At 40.6% G+C, this 17,977-nt stretch overlaps 1 protein-coding gene and 1 non-coding gene across 2 annotated transcripts; both read left to right on the forward strand.

Annotated features, from left to right (window-relative positions):
• The first annotated feature begins 9,331 nt into the window (after positions 1-9,331).
• On the forward strand, positions 9,332-11,364 carry BCR41DRAFT_389475 (Perilipin family-domain-containing protein). The gene is made up of 2 exons (XM_022028126.1): positions 9,332-9,557; positions 9,698-11,364. The coding sequence occupies exon 2, from the start codon at positions 9,727-9,729 to the stop codon at positions 11,269-11,271; it is 1,545 nt and encodes a 514-aa protein (XP_021877175.1). The 5' UTR covers positions 9,332-9,557; positions 9,698-9,726; the 3' UTR covers positions 11,272-11,364.
• Positions 11,365-17,756: 6,392 nt separating this feature from the next.
• On the forward strand, positions 17,757-17,828 carry BCR41DRAFT_t130. The gene has a single exon. It is a non-coding gene; the product is annotated as a tRNA-Thr (tRNA).
• The last annotated feature ends 149 nt before the right edge of the window (positions 17,829-17,977 follow it).

Here is a 17,977-nt window from a genome sequence, read left to right on the forward strand (position 1 = left end):
CATTATTACTATGAGCTAATTTAGTTGCGATTTCTTTTTTCGCCCGGATTCCCAAGAATATTACCAAAATCTACTTAGCTGTCTAATACAGTATTACTTCCAATCCTGAAGAAGAGTTGATAATTAGGTTTTTTTCTCTTATTGAATTAATGTATTGCTGACTACAGAACGACTAAGTTAAAAGAGGATGTGATGTCCTTCAATATCTCCATTTTTTCATTTCTCTCTCCAAACTCCACTTTTTTCTTACTCCGCTCCCTTTTTTTTTTTGATTAAAGACGTACGAAAGAAAAAAAAAAAAGAAAAGAAAAGATGATAATGAGGTCTTTGACATGTTAAAATGTCAGCACGAACAAAAACACAAGCTTCCAATAAGACATCCAGCAGATGTAAATATGCCAAATAAATGTATGCACATTTCATAAACGACAATCACGCGAATACTCCAAAGTGCATTTGAAATACAGCATTTCATTTATATAGTACATTTGAAATGCAGGTGTCAGAAGGCTGATCTATTTCAAATGTATAGATGAACATTTCAAATGTGCTTCCCTCCAATAACCAAAAATGTCAGTTTGAAACTCCCTATTGAACGCGTTCGTTGCTAAAGACATGTCAAACACGTGCTCGTTACGCGCCTTTCATAATATTAGCCTACAAATACATTCATAAATTGCATGATACATCTGGATATATAATACGTGTTATTTAATTGAATATCTAACGGACATATAAAAACAATTCTACAAGTTCTTGCATAATTTTTTATTGATGTTTGGGTACAAAAAACGAAAATGCAATCGTGTTTTTGCCCAGGACCAGCTGTTTGCGCCCACTGAAGGGTGCATCACTATGTGTTCGAGGAGGTTTGTGGAGGATGCAAAACTAACAAAATTTCAACAAATGCACAAAAAAAAAGGCATTTCATTCTTTAGCCGCTCGGAAGAAATATAGTTCTTCTTGTTCTTACTGTTCTTATTAAAACTTTTCGTCATTTTCCCTGGCCATGAACCATGAAAGATGAAAAGTAGGTTAAAAATAAAAAAAACAATAATTTGGTACATGTAGCCTAGTCTAGTCTAGTCTCTCGTAGACTATGAATGGCACGGCCATTACAAAATATGGGTGACCCAGATCTATTTCTTTTTTTTTTTTGCCTCTCTTGCGGAACGGGGTCATCTTTTTGAGATGTCAAAAAAAAAAAACTAGTAAGCTATTCTTTTTTCCACTCTATTCATAGGAAACAGGTTGATCAAAACAAGATAGCTTTCTTCATGAAACCCATGGTCAAGGCGTAAAGCAAGGTAAACTAAACTAATCTGGTGAATCCAGCAGGGGGGTTTCTGTAAACTATACAAATTACATTCCCTACCTCCTCTTGCTCCCCCCGGATGATGCTTCTCCTTTTTTTTTCCTTACCGTTGTATCATGCAAGTTGCATTAATGACCCAAAAAAAAAAAAATGAAATGAAAAAGCGCTCATTTACCCCCACAAAATTAGCGTCCTTCTCTTTTGCACATGTTCGTACTGTATACATACTTGATTCTCACTGCTTTTCCTCCAAAGCATTGACCTAGTGAATATCATTAAAAAGTTTTATTACCACCATGCTCTAAACCAATGGTGGCACGAAAGAATTTACACCATCTGGACATGTTAGCAAGGATACAAAACCTGCTTAGGCTGATTTTTAATAGCAACCTCAAAGATGTCATTTACGGCACAGACTAAATTTGATAGCTATTTCAATGATTAAGAGTAAAAAACGACATTCAGATCGTACAGCACGGAATGGGTGTTGTGTGAAGAATTTGTCCCTTTCTTAATTCGTCTCTCTCCTTTTTTTTTTGCGCTCCTTTGGACCCTGACTATCAATAGAGTACCACAGAGCGCCAGTTCGCTGCGATGGATATCTAATTCAAAAAAAAAAAAAAAAAAAAAAAAAAAAAAAGGGCAGGGTGTTTGTGTCTGCGTGTTGTAAGAGGGCATCAATCATCTCGTCAGTATTTTGGTTTGTACGCGCTGGACGTTGGGTGCTTTGGCCCTTTCTTTTGTTCCATCAGTGAGAAGTGAAGAAAGATCCCGAATTTGTAACAGGAAGGACAAACAGGAGGGTAGAGCGAGGATGCGTTTGTACGCAAAAAAAAAAAAAAAAAAAAAAAAATACACAAGCGAGATTCTTCATCAACAGTAATGAATATAGCCAAACAAACAAAACATGCCATATACCTTCGTCGAGCTCTTTATTTCTCCACTTCAATTTCACTCATTCGCCGTTTGTGTGTTCTGGACACAAACGCACGCGCCCACGCTCTCCATTTTTCCCAATCAACAAACTCAGGACAGAGTTTTGGTCGGACGGTCAGGCCACTGTAACCAATGGCGAGTGAAGAAAAAAAACTCATGCCTCTTTCCTGTCTCCACCTCCGTAATTGTACAGTCAATTATGCATGGACTCCCCTTTACTGCTTTGGGTCTGCATATCCAAGTACCCAGATCAGTAGCCCGAAGCACTTTATGAAGATACATATCTTTATTCAGCTCATATGAAATATGAACATTAATAAGTAATCTGGTCTTTCTCTGAGTCATTTTATCTATCATTGGTTCCTGCCCATACTTTTCTCCAATTAGAAGTCTACATGTTGAACGTGACATAAAAAGACGAAGAATTGAAAATCTTTATGCAAATAAATGCATTGGACGGAAACGTACATGACATGTACTGCACAAAAAGATATAATTACACCACGAAATGCATGTTCACCGTTTCAGAGACAACTTTAACAATAATCATCTACTGCTTTATTTTAAAGAAATAGTGGAGCTGAAGAAAAGGGTAAAAGACGAGGGCCACAGGGCTACCAGAGACATTGTTCATGCCTGAACGTATATTGTGCGAATGTGCGTCTGTCTCCTTGCACTTGTGTTTGTGCTTGTGCTTGTGCTTATGCTTGTGCTTGTGCTTGTGCATGTTTATGCTTATGATACGAATTTTTTCTTTATTGACAAATATCAAAAACCAAAAGAAGAAGCGACAGATGTCGGCATGCATATCATGTTTCCAGTAGCATGATGGATGAGTGGTCTGCAGGATGTGTGGAGCAAAAAAAAAAAAAAAAAAAAAAAAACATACACAGACATGTATTCTTCAAAATATAGAAGTTGAGGGGGAAAAATGGATAATCATGACAAAGAATTTTTTTATTCTTAATTCTATTCTTTTCGCCGGTGTGTATTGGACAGGAAGAAGTGGTGACTACAAAGTAAGTAGTTAGGCGCGGGAATGTCACACAAAATGAGCTGGTCTGGGCGCCCCACTTCGCCTTGACCTTGCTTGCTTAAAAGAAGGGTTGTTGAAATAAACAGTCTCATGATCTGCATGCCAAAAGTGTCAAGACACAAAAAAAACATTGCTTTACTGCTTCAATGGTCAAGACGCGCTACGGCACCTCTTTCAAATTCACGGGACGGTAATACAGGGAGAAGGGGAAAAAATGATTACAAAGAATGCACGCCGCAAGAGGCATTTTCAGCCGTCGCTGATCCTTCTACAGATAAAATGATTTCAGTTGTTGGTATGCTCCATAATCCGGGATCAGGTTATTTTTGAAAATAGAACAGAGCATAACACGAGAGGATGAATAGACAGACATATGCAGCCTGATATCCTTTTCATGTATGCTCTTTGGAGATGGGTGGCTGCACAAATAAGGTCCGCACTATACTCTTAGTTACTCACCATACATATTGACCACCATTGAATCCACAACCCTTGCTTCGTCATATGTGGGGTTATGACTTGGGGAAAGAAAGAAGGAAAAAAAAGTTATATTCTATTCACATTTTTGTAGTGAGCATAGAACTCATTGCGCTTTATCATATGTCAATGAGAGAGAGCAGGATGGCACAGCAAGGTCCAATGGTTAGTTTGAAACGTTCTTGAACAGAGGCAATGCATTGTGATTCGCTCATCCAATATCTTGTTTAGTCCTTTTACAGCAGTCCATCCTTTTATCTAACTCGCTAAAGCAGCCTGCGTTTCTAATCATCGAAGCCGCGCTCTTATTTTCTTAAAGAAAAAACCCCTAAAGTAAACATCAAATGAGTCTAGGAAGTCTAGGAATAAGACTTCAGGTTTGCCACGATGTCTAGGCATTTTTTAAATGAGCACTGTAAAGTAAAAAGTTCCGCTATTCAATCGTTCAGACATAACGCGTTCTGCAAGTCTATATTTTTTTTTACGCGTTGATTCGCTCTCTACCATACTCAACTATCCAAGTCACTGCTCTTTTTTCCCCTTCTTTGTGAAGGAACAATTTCTCCAATAGAGAGCAATGTTTTGAGATTATGGGGTTACAATTAGCCACCAAACTCGTGAAAATATGCGCTTTTTTTTAGCTTACACATGCTAGGTGATCCTATCTGCTTTCTCATGCATTCCCAGACGGCTGTGGATGGTACAATCGATATTAATATCTAAATGGCATCCAGGATGGTGATGCTTCCATCTCTTTGTATTTCCTGATGAAGAGCCCTTCCCGTTGTATTGATTTATATTTTATAAATGGCATTAAGTACTCTAAAAACGTTACATTATATCCCTTATATAATTAACATTACATTCAAGTCAAACTTATGAGCGCTTCCTTTCCTTACAGAATTTTTTGTGGCCATCTCAATGTTTGTAGAAACACATCCCTATTCAGCGGTACACAGGATATTCTCAAGAGACAGCAGTGTGTCCATAATTGTTCACCTTAGATATGCATATTTTCATGTGGAGGCCAAACGAGTAGTAATATTTGTGATGGGTATTGCCCACAAGAAACCCCGATGTCACTCTTATGCATGCATGAGATTCCTCAATCACACGACTAGAAAATATCTATTCTCAATGTCTGTCTGCGAGCATCTTTATTATCGCTATCACATTATTCTTTTACATTCCCTTTTTTTTCCTGGTCGATAAATTAAAAGCGAAAGATTTACTAATTTGCACGCGTGTGTGAGAGAGAGATGACATGTAGAAGTTTGGAAAAGTTAAAGAAAATAGCCGATATTATTTTATTTTTTGCTTGATCAACGATGCTACAAGTTCAACACCACTCTTTGACAGGTCTGGAACACAACTCACTGTGTTTATAAACAGTATACTCCAGATTGAATTTGAAATATTGAAATAAATAACCACGAAGTAATCCCCTTGCTTACATCTGCCATCTCATTGAAGTTCGTCTGCTATCCGTTGACACATGCCAGGCTCAGTAGATAATAGAGCATACGAGACATGACATAAGGATAGAGTACAGAATACCAGACCTGGAGCCCCAAGCTGCGCTTCGATTATAAATATATATATATATGTATATATCATCGCTCTTTTCCATACTCATATGGCATACGGAGCTCCAAACTTCGATCGAAATAGCAAAATAATGAGATGCAAAAATGGCCATAGGGAAACATGGTAGAATATAAAAATATACGATGGTTGTGCCTGAAATTTTACGCTCATCGAAGGAGTATCATGAGTCTAAAAAAATGCTTTGCGAAAGCGAACTATACGATGGCGTGCGCTCTTTCCTAGTATTTTGCCCATTCGAGTCTCTGCTCCACAGTAAAGCATATTCTGTATTTGTGGCAAAACACTCCTCGGCTTGCATCTGTAGCATATACAGCATGCCTTTTCTCTTGTAATTTCGCTCTGATAATATATACACATGGACTCATTCTCCGCCTTTTTTTTTTAGTGCCTCATACCATCCAATCATTGAAACTTGACTAAATGTGGATCATTAAAAGTGTCTTTTGTCTGCAGCTCCTGCAGCTAAATGTCTCAATGCCCCTTCGTCGATTATCGAGCAATGGATTTTTGTAAAAGTTGACACGGACACGTGGTTACGCAGATGCATAGTCAGACATTGTACATTAACGAAGTACAAAGACGAGATATAGCTGACAATGGTGCCAATGCATCGAACTTATCTATCTCCCCTGATCCTCATCACTTCCCCTTCCACTTTCCACCCCTTCTTTTTTTTTATTTTATTTTATTTTATATTTGTATTTGACGGGGTCAAACCGAGGATCTGACATTGCACGGATGTGGTCTGCTGCCGCTCAACTTGCCATGGTAAAGTATATTCTTCTTACAAAAAAAAAAAAAAAAAGAAAAACTTTACCTCCTGTTTTCTCTCCAGCCTCGAAAACAAAACAAAAAGAAAATCAACCATGGTAACCAGATTGCAACTCACCGATCAGATCGCAGGGTTATAATTTTTTTTACAAGCACAGACTGTTTTTTATTTTTTCCATTTTTGTAGTTTGCTATATCCTCACATGAGTAAGCCTCGAAAAGAAAAAGACGCTGTTAATGTATTTTAATTTATATATTTTGAGTATAATTCTTTGCTTTTTACGTTTAAAGAGGGTCAGCAGTGTGTACTATCCGACAGATGGATTCACACGTGAAAAGCCAAGTATTAATAATAAATGATTGAATTGAATTCAGAGTGAGCTTATAAATGTCAAGAAGGATAAAAGCTTAACATATACAAACGCGTTTTTAGATTAAAAAATGTTCTTATTTATTTTGCCTATTGTTTGGATGCATATGTTGTGTGATCTGAGCGAGAAATCACTAAATATAAACAAGAAGTGGTCGCGCTTATGATTACATGAATAAAAAATAACTGAATAACATCTGCAATTCAAAATGGACGGTTTCTTCCTTCCATTCCTCCAAGCTTGTGCATCAAGGCATCCGCCCAATACTAATTCATATGACATATACAACAAGCAAGAAGAAAGCCTTTTTTTTTATTTTATTTTATTGTTATTTTTATTTTATTTTTTTTGATTCATCCTTGTCTGTCACATTCACTCATGGTTGTGGTCATTGGTAACCTATCATTGCCATCATAAAGGTACACGATTTTCTTTTATTTATTCTGTTATATTTATTCTTTGAAAAAAAGTATTCTCATGTTGTTCGCTCTTTAGCATTTGGTTTTTACCCGAGTAGTTAGATCTCCTCATCAGAAATGCAGTTGACTCGTAATAGGAAAAACTTCGTTCGAGAACTAACTGGGGGCCAAGCAAGAACAAGAGATAAATTCAGAAACACACTATTTCAACAAGGTCAAAGTGTTTCCAAAGGAACAAAGTTGAAAGTGGAGCATACTAGAGTGATATGGTTACAGGTGATAATGACATTGATTTGCTTTAATGGCTCTTCATGCTCATTTCATGTTCCCAAAATTGCTTTTAGGCAAAGAGTCGTTGACTGCGGACCTTTTATAGGGATAGACGAGAACGGACTTATTACATAACTATTGATCATTCACACACAAAACAAATAAAAACAATATCAAAAACAAATGTAGCCATCGACTCCTGCTCGCCTCGCATTCAAGCTTCTGTAGAACGCGCGATATGCTTTACCTTGAACTGACTTGAGACGAGCTCTCTTTCCATGAAGAATGTGGCTGCCAATGTCCAGTAATTGAATATTGCTCCCTTCCCCCCCCCCTTTTTTTTCCATCCTCTATGACGAATACTGCGCGCACTGTGTATTGCTGTCATCCTGACTGACACATTGAGACAGATTTTTTCATTTCCGATCTTCTTGCGTGATCTGAGTTCAACAGCATAATATGTAATAGACTTTATTAATGTCTGCATTGCTGTGGTTGTATTAAATGCATTAATAAACAGTGGCCGGAGGACCACACTAAAGATAAAAAGGAGAGAAACAGATGGCTGCCAAGCTCAGTAACTGTAGACTTGAAATTGGAGAAGCTACAAGACTGGGGAAGGGTCATCTTGGGGTGATGTACATATATTTGTATTAGGTTCCTAGAAACTAGAAACTAGGGTTGGGGTTCGAGACAGATTCAGAAGTAATGAATGGATAGTCAGTTCTATTCAATCCACCCCAAGCAAAAAAAAAGCCTAATCTATACCTGTATGGGTGGCACATGGGAAACCAAATCAAAGTGAAGCGGAGTGTAGAGGAGAAAGAAGATAAAATGAATTGGCTCATGACATGATGTATTTGGTATAGATGACATTACATGTATTTGACATCTGTTTGTCTTTGTCTATCTGCCCAAATCAATAAATAGGGCACTCCTTCGCATCACTTCTTTCTCTCCTTTCTTACTTTTTTTTTTTTTCTTTTTGGTTCTCTGTTGCTACGTCGCTTCCTTCCATATCATCATTATTGTTTCTTCCCGCCATCCAACTTTTCATTTTTTTTTTTTTTTTTTTTTTGGCCTGTTTTCGTTGTCATTAAATCATCACACCTTTCGACCGAAAACGCTCTTTTAAACCTTTTTCTTTTTTTAACATCGAGCAACAACCAATTTTTCTGATTTGCATTTGGCATTGAATTTTTTTATTTTTATTTTTTATTTGCATTTGCATCAACTTTTTTACGATCACTTCTCTAACTTGGTAAGTACATGTATACCACCCAAATGACGCGCGCGCTCTTTTTTCCCTTTTTTTTTTCTTCCATACGGTTCCCACACATCCCACAACTATTTAGACTCCATACACAAACATAAGCTCTCATACACATGCGTCCCCAACATAAAACTGCGGTTGTCTCTGCTTCTTCGACAATCCAGCGTTTCGAATGATCCTGTCGTTTAGGGAGTCATATTAGCAAATGATAAGATATGCTCAATTTTTAATCCATAATCGTCGCCATCATTATCGCCACAATCCTTTGATTTTATTGTCTCGCACCTGACAATGATGTACAGAGCAGTTTCTTTCACATGTGTCGATTTATCTGCGACAATCAAAAAATAAAAATGACGCTCGTGTTTCTTCTGAGTTGTTGGAACATTCATTCACCGCACCCACGTTTGTATCATGTCTGAAATTGCCCCGACGCTTCCTACATCTCCGACTTCACTCCCATGTGACGCACAGTCCTTTTTTTTTTTTTAATGTTGAGTTCATTTATACACATCCTTCCAGCCCTTCCTCGTGTTGACTTTTGAGGCCCCAGAATGGTGAAGCTAAAAGGCTGAATGTTGTCCACTATGGGACGTGCTTATTGTCCAATGGATCTTATTTTATCCTTTTCTATCTAAATACCTCATTGTGTATGAATGTGCTTCCGTTCCTAGGACGGATACACAATGAACGGAGCTTTTTTTATTTTTATTTTTATATTTTTTTGGAATACACTGTACATACGGTTTGTACTATAATAATACAAAGGAAAATTTTGAATAGCATTTCCTTTACCTTGGTTGTTGGTTCATTTATAAAGTGTGCTTCGTGCGAAGAAGCGTCTTTTTTTTTTTTTTTTTTTTTCCCACTTATTTGTTTTTCTCATAAAAATAAGCCGTCAAAGATATATACAGACAACAAGGGCCTGAATGTTTGAGCTTTGCACATGTGCTTTTTGCAGAGTAAATGTCGTACTCTCTTTCACCTATCCTCAGCACTGGCAAGGCAGTAGCCCCGTGCCCAATTTCTCCTCCATTCAGACTTGTCTCTCTCTACCCCTGATTTTCTCTCCTGCAACGCTGTAAAAAAAAAAAGAAAAAAAAAAGCTTTTGATCACCAGAGGACGTGTACTTTTTTTTTTTTCCTCTATTTTATTCCCATTCTTGTACTGACCGGGCATTTTTCTTCATCCTTTATTTTATCCCATTCTCTTATCAATAGAGCCTATCTCTCAAGTAAACTTATCCATAATGTCCCAAAAGAGTAAAATGAACAACAGCAGCTATGCTGCCGTCGCGGCTGCTCCTCCTCACGAGCCCACTCACCACGAGCATTCCATTCCTGCTCACCATGAGAATTCCACTCCTGTTCACCACGAGCATTCCGCTCCTGCCCATCAGGCTTCCAGCACGGAGTCCTCGGATGTTGAGGGGGAGGATCACTCTACTTCGAGCTCCTCTGTTGACGAGGACATGAAGGAACAGAACGGCCATGCTGGCTCACAAAAAGAGTCTGTAAGCTTCATTTCCAGGGTGACCTCCATCCCTTTGATCCATGATAGTGTCTCCACTCTGCACTCCTATGCTAAGGATAACAAATATGGTCGCTACGCTCTTGACACCGCTGGATCCGCTGTTGAGACTGTCAACAAGTACACAGAAAACTATCAAAAGACTTTGCAGCCTCGTCTGCAGCCCCATATCGCTAAGGTGGATCAGCTTGCCTCCAAGTCATTAGACATCATTGAAGGGACTTTCCCCATCGTCACAAAGCCTACTTCCGAGATTGTCACTCAGGTGAAGAAGCCTTATGTGTATGTTGAAGAATCCTCCAAGAATGCCTATACCCAGATCCAGTCGACTATCGATGCCCGTGTTACTACCCCTGTCAAGTCTGTGACTTCCAGCATTGCCTCGACGGCCGCTTCGACCCGCGACCAGATCACTGCTACAGCTACTTCCACTCGCAATCAAATCACCACTGTGGCTACGACAACCGCTACAAACATTGCTACCAAGGTCAACACCCATGCTACACCTTTAGTTAATGGCCTTGAGAACATCGTCGACCGTGTCTTGCCACCGGCTGAAGCTGACGATGAGAAGACGCCTGCTGCTCAAACGAACCAGGCCACTCGTGTCGTTGACATTGGTCGTGCAGTCTCTGTCCGTGTCAGCCGTCGTGTTAGCATTGCTGTCGCTCCCGTCACGAAATCTGCTCAGGACTTGCGCACCGCTGCTGAGAAGAATACTGTTGTGGTCAAGTCCAAGGACCAGCTCCACGCCTTGAACACTCGTCTGACATCGCTCCTCGAGTCTCTCCGTCTCCACAGCAAGGAGCTTCAGGAGAATGTCCAAAAAGCGCCTCATGAGGCTACCACCTTTCTCCATACTCGAGTCACCGAGGTGAGCCACAGGGTTCTCTCAGATATTGATTCACTCTCCAGCTATTTGAAGCAGCACGGCCCCGCTCTCCCCGAGTCTGTCCAGATCCGCATCCAACCATTAGTCGACTTTGTCAGCGAACGCTACGTTGTTGTTCGCACCGAGATTGCCAAAAAGGATCTCTCTGCTGTTCAGAAGGCCCGCAACATCCTCCACATGACCACTGAGGAGACTCTCCCTATCCTTCAGAACGCTGCTAAAGATGTCCATGAGACCTTGCTCGGTTATCAGATTAAAGTCCAAGAGGGTGTCCACAGAGGCATCGTTAAGGTCCAAGAGGTCAACTCCTCTGTAAATTTGGCTGCCGCTCGTGCTGTTCACTCTGCACGCGTTATCTTAGTTGGAAAGTAAATGTGTTCACTATCTTAAAAGCAAAAACAAAAAAAAAAAAACAAAAAAGAAAAAACAATCAAAAAAAATTCAAAATGAATAAATTGAAGAGGTATTTGTAAACCACAACTTTTGCTTAGGTTGTAATAAGAATGAGTGTCCTATTGAGAAGCCAAAGCATAAGCTTCTTTTGAATCTCCGTTTACTAGAGAAATTTAATGCAACATGGTTAAGGCTCGACGATTTGGAGTGCCTAAAAAGGAAATGTAATAGTTTTTAGAATACAAATATCCAATTCAATAGGCTATCCCCACAAAAGATACCACATGTACAATGTCCATGGAATCACTCCCATATCCCTTGTAAATCCTGAAATTGCCGTCTCAGGATTGTTGATGAGAATCTTTCCGATATTATAAGACGTCGTGCTGCTCTGGACTGACCTCTAGTGCGAGTCGATAATCAACACATGAACAGCCAAAGTATGATCTATGACTTCACCAACTCGATTTTTGCTACGTGTTCAGCTCAGTCTATAAGTCTTTGATGCGTAATTTACTAAGCGTGATGGAAGCTGTGCAGAAGCTCGATAGCTTAAATAAACAATAATAAAAAACTTTTTGATCGTCTTAAGAATTTTTCATTCACAATAAAAATTTCGAATACTTCCTTCAATCTCTCTCTCTCTAAACCATTCTTTCAGTGCTCCATCAAAACCGAAAGGCCGACTTTCTAAATTTGCCAGCATGCTGATGATGCCAATGAGAGCATTGTATCTAGACGACTAAGTGTAGTATTCAAGCCAAATCAACCAGGGTCTATATGGATTGAAGATTTCTTACAAATGGTTCTAACGAGCGCAGATAACAACATAAAGAGAGCAAGCGTAGAAAAGAAATTTCAGTACAAAGGGAGGATTATTTTCATGAGGAAATAACGAAAACTGAGCAACTCAAAACGTTTCCCTTGCCTTCGATGGGCACCAATGAGCCAAATACAAAGAGTAAAAAGGAAGTCATTAATTTTCAACTTCATTCCTCAACTTCTCAAAAGCTGGTTCCATAACCACAGACGCGTGATTATCGTAGAAGATCAACTTATGATTAGTGAATTATCGTCGGCATCACTATGTAACACACCACAGTCGCCTGAAATGAGCAACCCCCTTGAATCAATTGTTCCACTTACAGATGACATTTGCCGCTTCCTTTTTACGCACATACTACAGTTCAATCACAGTACTTGGATCACTTGCACATATTGCGGAATGCCAGGTCGAAAGAGGGTAGGCTTGAAAAAGCTAGATCCCCCTTCCATGCTGTCAATGAATTGATCCACCACGTCTTCGGAGCCATGACGTGAAGAGTAAGGAGAGTATGGGAAATATGGAGAGTATGGAGGGCGGTGACGGAAAACGACAATTACTACAGCCATTGCGAAGGACTATCAGAGCGAAGTCAAACGAAAAATCTTGTATTCTGGAGCCGACTTGCCTGTCAATTTATTTAACTCTAATATAAGCAATCATCCTTGCTATGAATTCTGCTCCTATCTCTTGCCCGATCTAGGAAAAGCTATTCTAAAATGACAAGTCTCTGAGTGTTCATCTCCGAGATGTCCATGATGGGGATTTGAGACGTAAAAATGCACTTCAGTCCACCAAGAATGGATATTAACATGAATCCCTTCCAAAGAAAAGCTTTATACATATGGATGGCAAAAAAAAGAATTCGGGTTCCGCTACATTGTTGGAAGACCAGTGCAGCAAAGACGAGCTACATGACATTCTTAGCTTCAATTGCCTTACTGGAGATAACGTTGGGGATGGAGGAGCTCATGTGCATTTTTTTTTTTTTTTTTTTTTTGGTATATCCTACCTGAAGCATTAGAGGCAACTACTCTATGGTTTCTTTAATTTGACCAGCATCGCTAGGTTTGATAGTGTTAGGTAGTTTACATAATAAAGCATCACATCTCGAAAAAGCTGGGGTCTATTAAACGACACATAATTCTTGCCATCGAATGAAGAGTTGTGGTTATGAAATGATGTTATGAAGGATACTTAAGGCAATGGGCACTTTCACTTATTTAAAATGTAATGCAAACACCTTGCACGTTGTGTATTTGTGCAACCCACATAAAGAATTTCACGGACTCTGTGTCAAATAACAAAAAGCTCTCAGGTCTTTTGGCCATCGAGCTTTTCTTTGCTCATCCTAGGATCCCTAGATCAATGCGAACGTAACGTTGGTAATCTAGGTAAGCGACTAAACCTAAGGGTATAGAATCAGTTTTTATTCATAGGAAGACTACTAAACAAACTACATAACATTAGGTTCTATTTTTACTTGGTTGCATCGGATATCTTCAGATTTTGGCAAAGTGTGGTATCGGAAAAAGAAAAATATGTTCAAGAGTTGCAGAGAGGACAATATGTATAGATTTTTGTCAAGAAATAGCCACTTTATGAACTTAATAGCAAAGAGAAAGTCGTTGATGCTTTGCTTAAAACAAAGACAGCGCCGATAATGTCGGCTATCAAGGCACCTCTCGAACTTTGACTGTTCACAAAAAATCAAAATGTAATGAAGAGTTGAAGAGCTTAAGCGGAGGCTGGATGATGTTAAGATTCAATTCGTTCGTTATACGGATCTTTTTTGAGAACGCGTCGGGTAAAAAAAAAGATAATAATTGTCCACACGGACTGCCATGGATATCCATGTATGTGTCATACAAGGCGCCTTTTAATGAAGTAATTAACCATATAGCTATGACCTTATATTTCTAGCATTCCCTCTCATGCTGGATTCCTTCCCTAAAATCTCAATTTTGGTCCCAGCCTGTCATGAGCGTTAGTGCATTGCACATTAGTCACACAGGCTGGCGATGAGTCTAAGATTCACCCTAGGATGATGGTCATTAATCCCATATCAGCACTGACTTCTAGAGACTTGCCTCTTGGAGGTATGACAACGCTATTGGCTTTCAAATTGTCTTTTCTGTTCGTGACACTTGACCCTACCTTATTAATCACGAAGGAAAAAAAGTTTTTTTTTTTTTTTTTTTTTTTTTTATTTTTTTTTAATAGCAAGGAGCCCCAGGGTCATGGGATTTATTTTCTACACTTTATGGACAAAATGCTCCAGAAACTATAGTCAATAAATAGTTATTACTGTACAAACGGCAAGAGCTGCTGCATCCATGATTTCATAAACCCTGGCTGCCGTGGTTAGTGCTCAAAGTCCACCTTTCCGACGTGGCCTGTTGCGCAACGCGACAAACTATCCGCTATCCATAGTCATCAAAAACTCCATTCCACTTCGCCGCTCCATCACGTCCAGTTTAGATTCCCCAAGGTAGCTGTTCCGGACTTGGTCATCCGCGGCCTTTTAGATCTCTTTTACATTCAGCTTCTGGCGTTGGCTCAAGAAAGGAACAAGGAAATCATTGCTACTACGCCTGTGCTCCCCAACACGGTTGCGTCCTCTGACGCGTTTGCTCATAGCAGTGATTCCACGAGCCTTTTCCCATTCAACGGTGACTTTACACCGTTTGTTCCACATTTCTGTACGACTGAATTCTTCTATGGCCTTGACGAAGCACCCTGCCATGTATGTAGCTACCCTTGTCTTGAAACCGACTTTCCAACTCTGAGCAATGGACTTGGGCTTAAGTCCATGGCAAATGTCCTGCACAGACCAATCTGGTATGTGCTCTATCTCTTTCTCGTCCTCATCGTCGCCATTCCTATCACATGGCGTCGTACTCCCCGCACACCATTGATATGTATCTCTAGAGTCCCCAAAATGTAGTCCTCCTCTGCTGCAGTAAAAGTTGACTCTTTTGTCCTTGGCGGATCTACACCTCTCTCTTTATCCCTTGTGCTTGCTCCTGCACCGCTTTCAACTCTTTCCTCCGTGTCCTCTCCCCTATTGCATTCACATTTTCGGCTATTTCCTTCCACTTCTCGGCTTGAGTCTCCATCGTCCTTGAACATCTCCAGATGTGCGACGTGTCTCCTTCTTCTGTCCCACACACTCTGCAGTTGCCGCTTTCATAATGGTCCGGTCTCCAGTCTCTCATACATGACTGTGTAGGCAGTATTCCATGGAGCTTCTTGATCCTGTGCGCTCGCTTTTGGCAGTCCGCTGGACTGGTGAAGAGTCCTTTTGGTAGGTTGCTATCATGAACAATGTTCATAGTGGCCCGCCAATCGATTTTTTGTCCAATCCTTAACATGCTCCTGCGTCCTATTCTAAGCAATCCAAGTGTGATGTGTACGAGTTGTTGACTGTAACTTAGGGATCTGCCTTAAGTCATCTTCCGCCGGTACACTGTTGAAATTTACATAGCAGTACATGTCATTATGCTTTGTTATGTTGATATCCCATAGCTCGCCATAATGTCCATGTTTCGCTGCTTCGTCCGCTTCTTCGTTCCCTCTGTTGCCGGCATGTCCTTTGGCCCACTCGATCCTTGTTGAATAAATGCGTTGTGTATAGCTGCCCACCATACTGCATACGGTGAACTAATATGTTGCGACAACGTGCTATCCACTCTGCCTCGGACCAATGCTCGGAATTGAGTCACAACTGCGCTGTTATCAAGTCGGATTGTCATAGGTCTGTTTCGTGGGCTGATAAGTATTCCTGCCAACAAATCAGCTAGCTCTGCCTTTGTCGAGGATGCGTTGCCTGCTACTCTACCAGATAGCCCAGTGTAAAAATCACCCTCTTGTGTCTGGACTACTACACCAAATGCCATACTTACTCTTTCAGTGCAATGTCTTTGAGAGATCCATCCGTATAAATGACACTACCCGGTTGGGTATTGTACGTTCCCTTTGGCGTTGGATTTTCTCCTCAGTATTGGCACTAATGATAACTCCATTTGTGTCCCTGGCTAGGCCTCTGTTGACTTCAGGGATCGCTTTTAGGCACGGTGTCTCGTTGGAATCCAGGTCGACTTTTGCTCTCTGGTTTGCTCCAGTGCTCCTATTCGAACTGAAATTTTGTCAATTGATATTTATTTTTTTAATCTGAAACATCATAATTGACAAAATTTCAGTTCGAATAGGAGCACTGGTTTGCTCATCTTGGGATTTTTTTTTTTTTTTTTTTTTTTCCTGTTAACAAGAACCCACAGAGGTGAGGAATTTTATTTCATAATCTCGCTCTAAATTGATGATATCGCCCTCAACTATGAAACAAGCGAAACTCTCAAAGTTCGCACGGGATGGCTGTGAAGAGCCAATTCGTATCCATGTTTTTCTCTACCAATGTACACCGTGATCGGTACTCGAAGTCCATCCTTCCGATGTGGCCTGTTGCGCCCGTGAAAAGCCGCGGAGGCTGGCGTGCCGACTCTAGCTAAGGACGACTTTTAATTTTTTCTATTCGATCAAATCCACTGGCATGTGGACCCAAATCTTGCGGGATTGTCTGAAATTTCTACTTTGGACTCCGTCAAACTTTTTGTGATCATCGCTGTCCTAGTCAAGTGGGTGGATGGGGGGATGTGCTGCCAGATGTACCGCTGGTTCGGCTGGGGGGTGGAATATATAACTAAGACGTGTGGCCAGCCAGGCGACTTAGGGTAGTGCACCCACGATCTTAGCCTTAGCGGAGAACACTAGGCTGTCTCGGAGAGAAAGTATAAAAACTCAAGCAAATCCCTGACCTGGCACATGCGCTTTTTTTTTTTTTTTTTTTTTTTTTTGATAACAAGGACCCACGAGGTCATGTAGGATTTATTTAGATATTAGCTCTATAAATGGGTTGCCCCATTACTGGGGTCGCAAATAAAGCGGTATCCAATAATCGACCGAAGCCGCATCGTCATACTGCCACAGTACTACATCCTGTTCATAAACCACGTCAGCATTGAGTAGACCTCCTTGGTCCCAGAGGACCTGTGGCATGGCTCTACTCCCTACTTGGCCTGTTGTGCGCGAAGGTCATCCTTTAGCCGCTGTCCTCAATCATCAAAAATTTACAGCTTTCCAGGCGCTCCATAATCGCCAATTCCACCTGTTGCCGGTAGCTTGCCGCCACTCGCCGGTCTGCCTCAGTCCTGATCGCCTTCACATCTGCTGTTCGTCGTTGCCCCTGGTGAGAGCCAAAGAATTCACCTCTGCTACGTCTGTGCCTCCCAACACAGTTGCGTCCCCTGGCGCGTTTGCTCACAGAGGTGATACCATTGTCTCTTTCCCAGTTGACGGTGACTTTGCAGCGTCTGTTCCAGATTTCAGTCCTGCCGAGTTCCTCGATTGACTTGACAAAGCGGCAAACAATGTACCTTGAGATCGATGCTGTGGTTCTGAAGATCATCTTCCATTTTTGTCCTTAGGGGAATCTCTCTAGGCGTCAGCGCGTTTGCTCATCTTGGGATATCTGAAACTTTTTTTTTATAACTCTATTATGGCTGAGTAACCATCATTTTCAACGTCACGTGTACAGTGCTTTTTGTCATTATAAGTAACTGTATTACCTCCATAATTTATATTAGCCCGCTTAGCTCATTGGTAGAGCGTTTGCCTAGTAAGCAAAAGGTAGCAGGTTCGATCCCTGCAGTGGGCATTAGTTATTCCCGCAAAACTTTTTTCCAGTGATAGACACTGGAGGTTAGGCCCGCCAAGGACAAAAGAGTCAACTTTTACTGCAGCAGAGGAGGACTACATTTTGGGGACTCTAGAGATACATATCAATGGTGTGCGGGGAGTACGACG

Source organism: Lobosporangium transversale, assembly GCF_002105155.1.
Source record: "Lobosporangium transversale strain NRRL 3116 chromosome Unknown BCR41scaffold_49, whole genome shotgun sequence".
In the NCBI taxonomy this organism is placed as follows: domain Eukaryota; kingdom Fungi; phylum Mortierellomycota; class Mortierellomycetes; order Mortierellales; family Mortierellaceae; genus Lobosporangium; species Lobosporangium transversale.

What these genes read in the sequence shown, in the direction of transcription:
- BCR41DRAFT_389475 (XM_022028126.1), top strand. Translation starts at nt 9,727, where the DNA reads ATGTCCCAAAAGAGTAAAATGAACAACAGCAGCTATGCTGCCGTCGCG.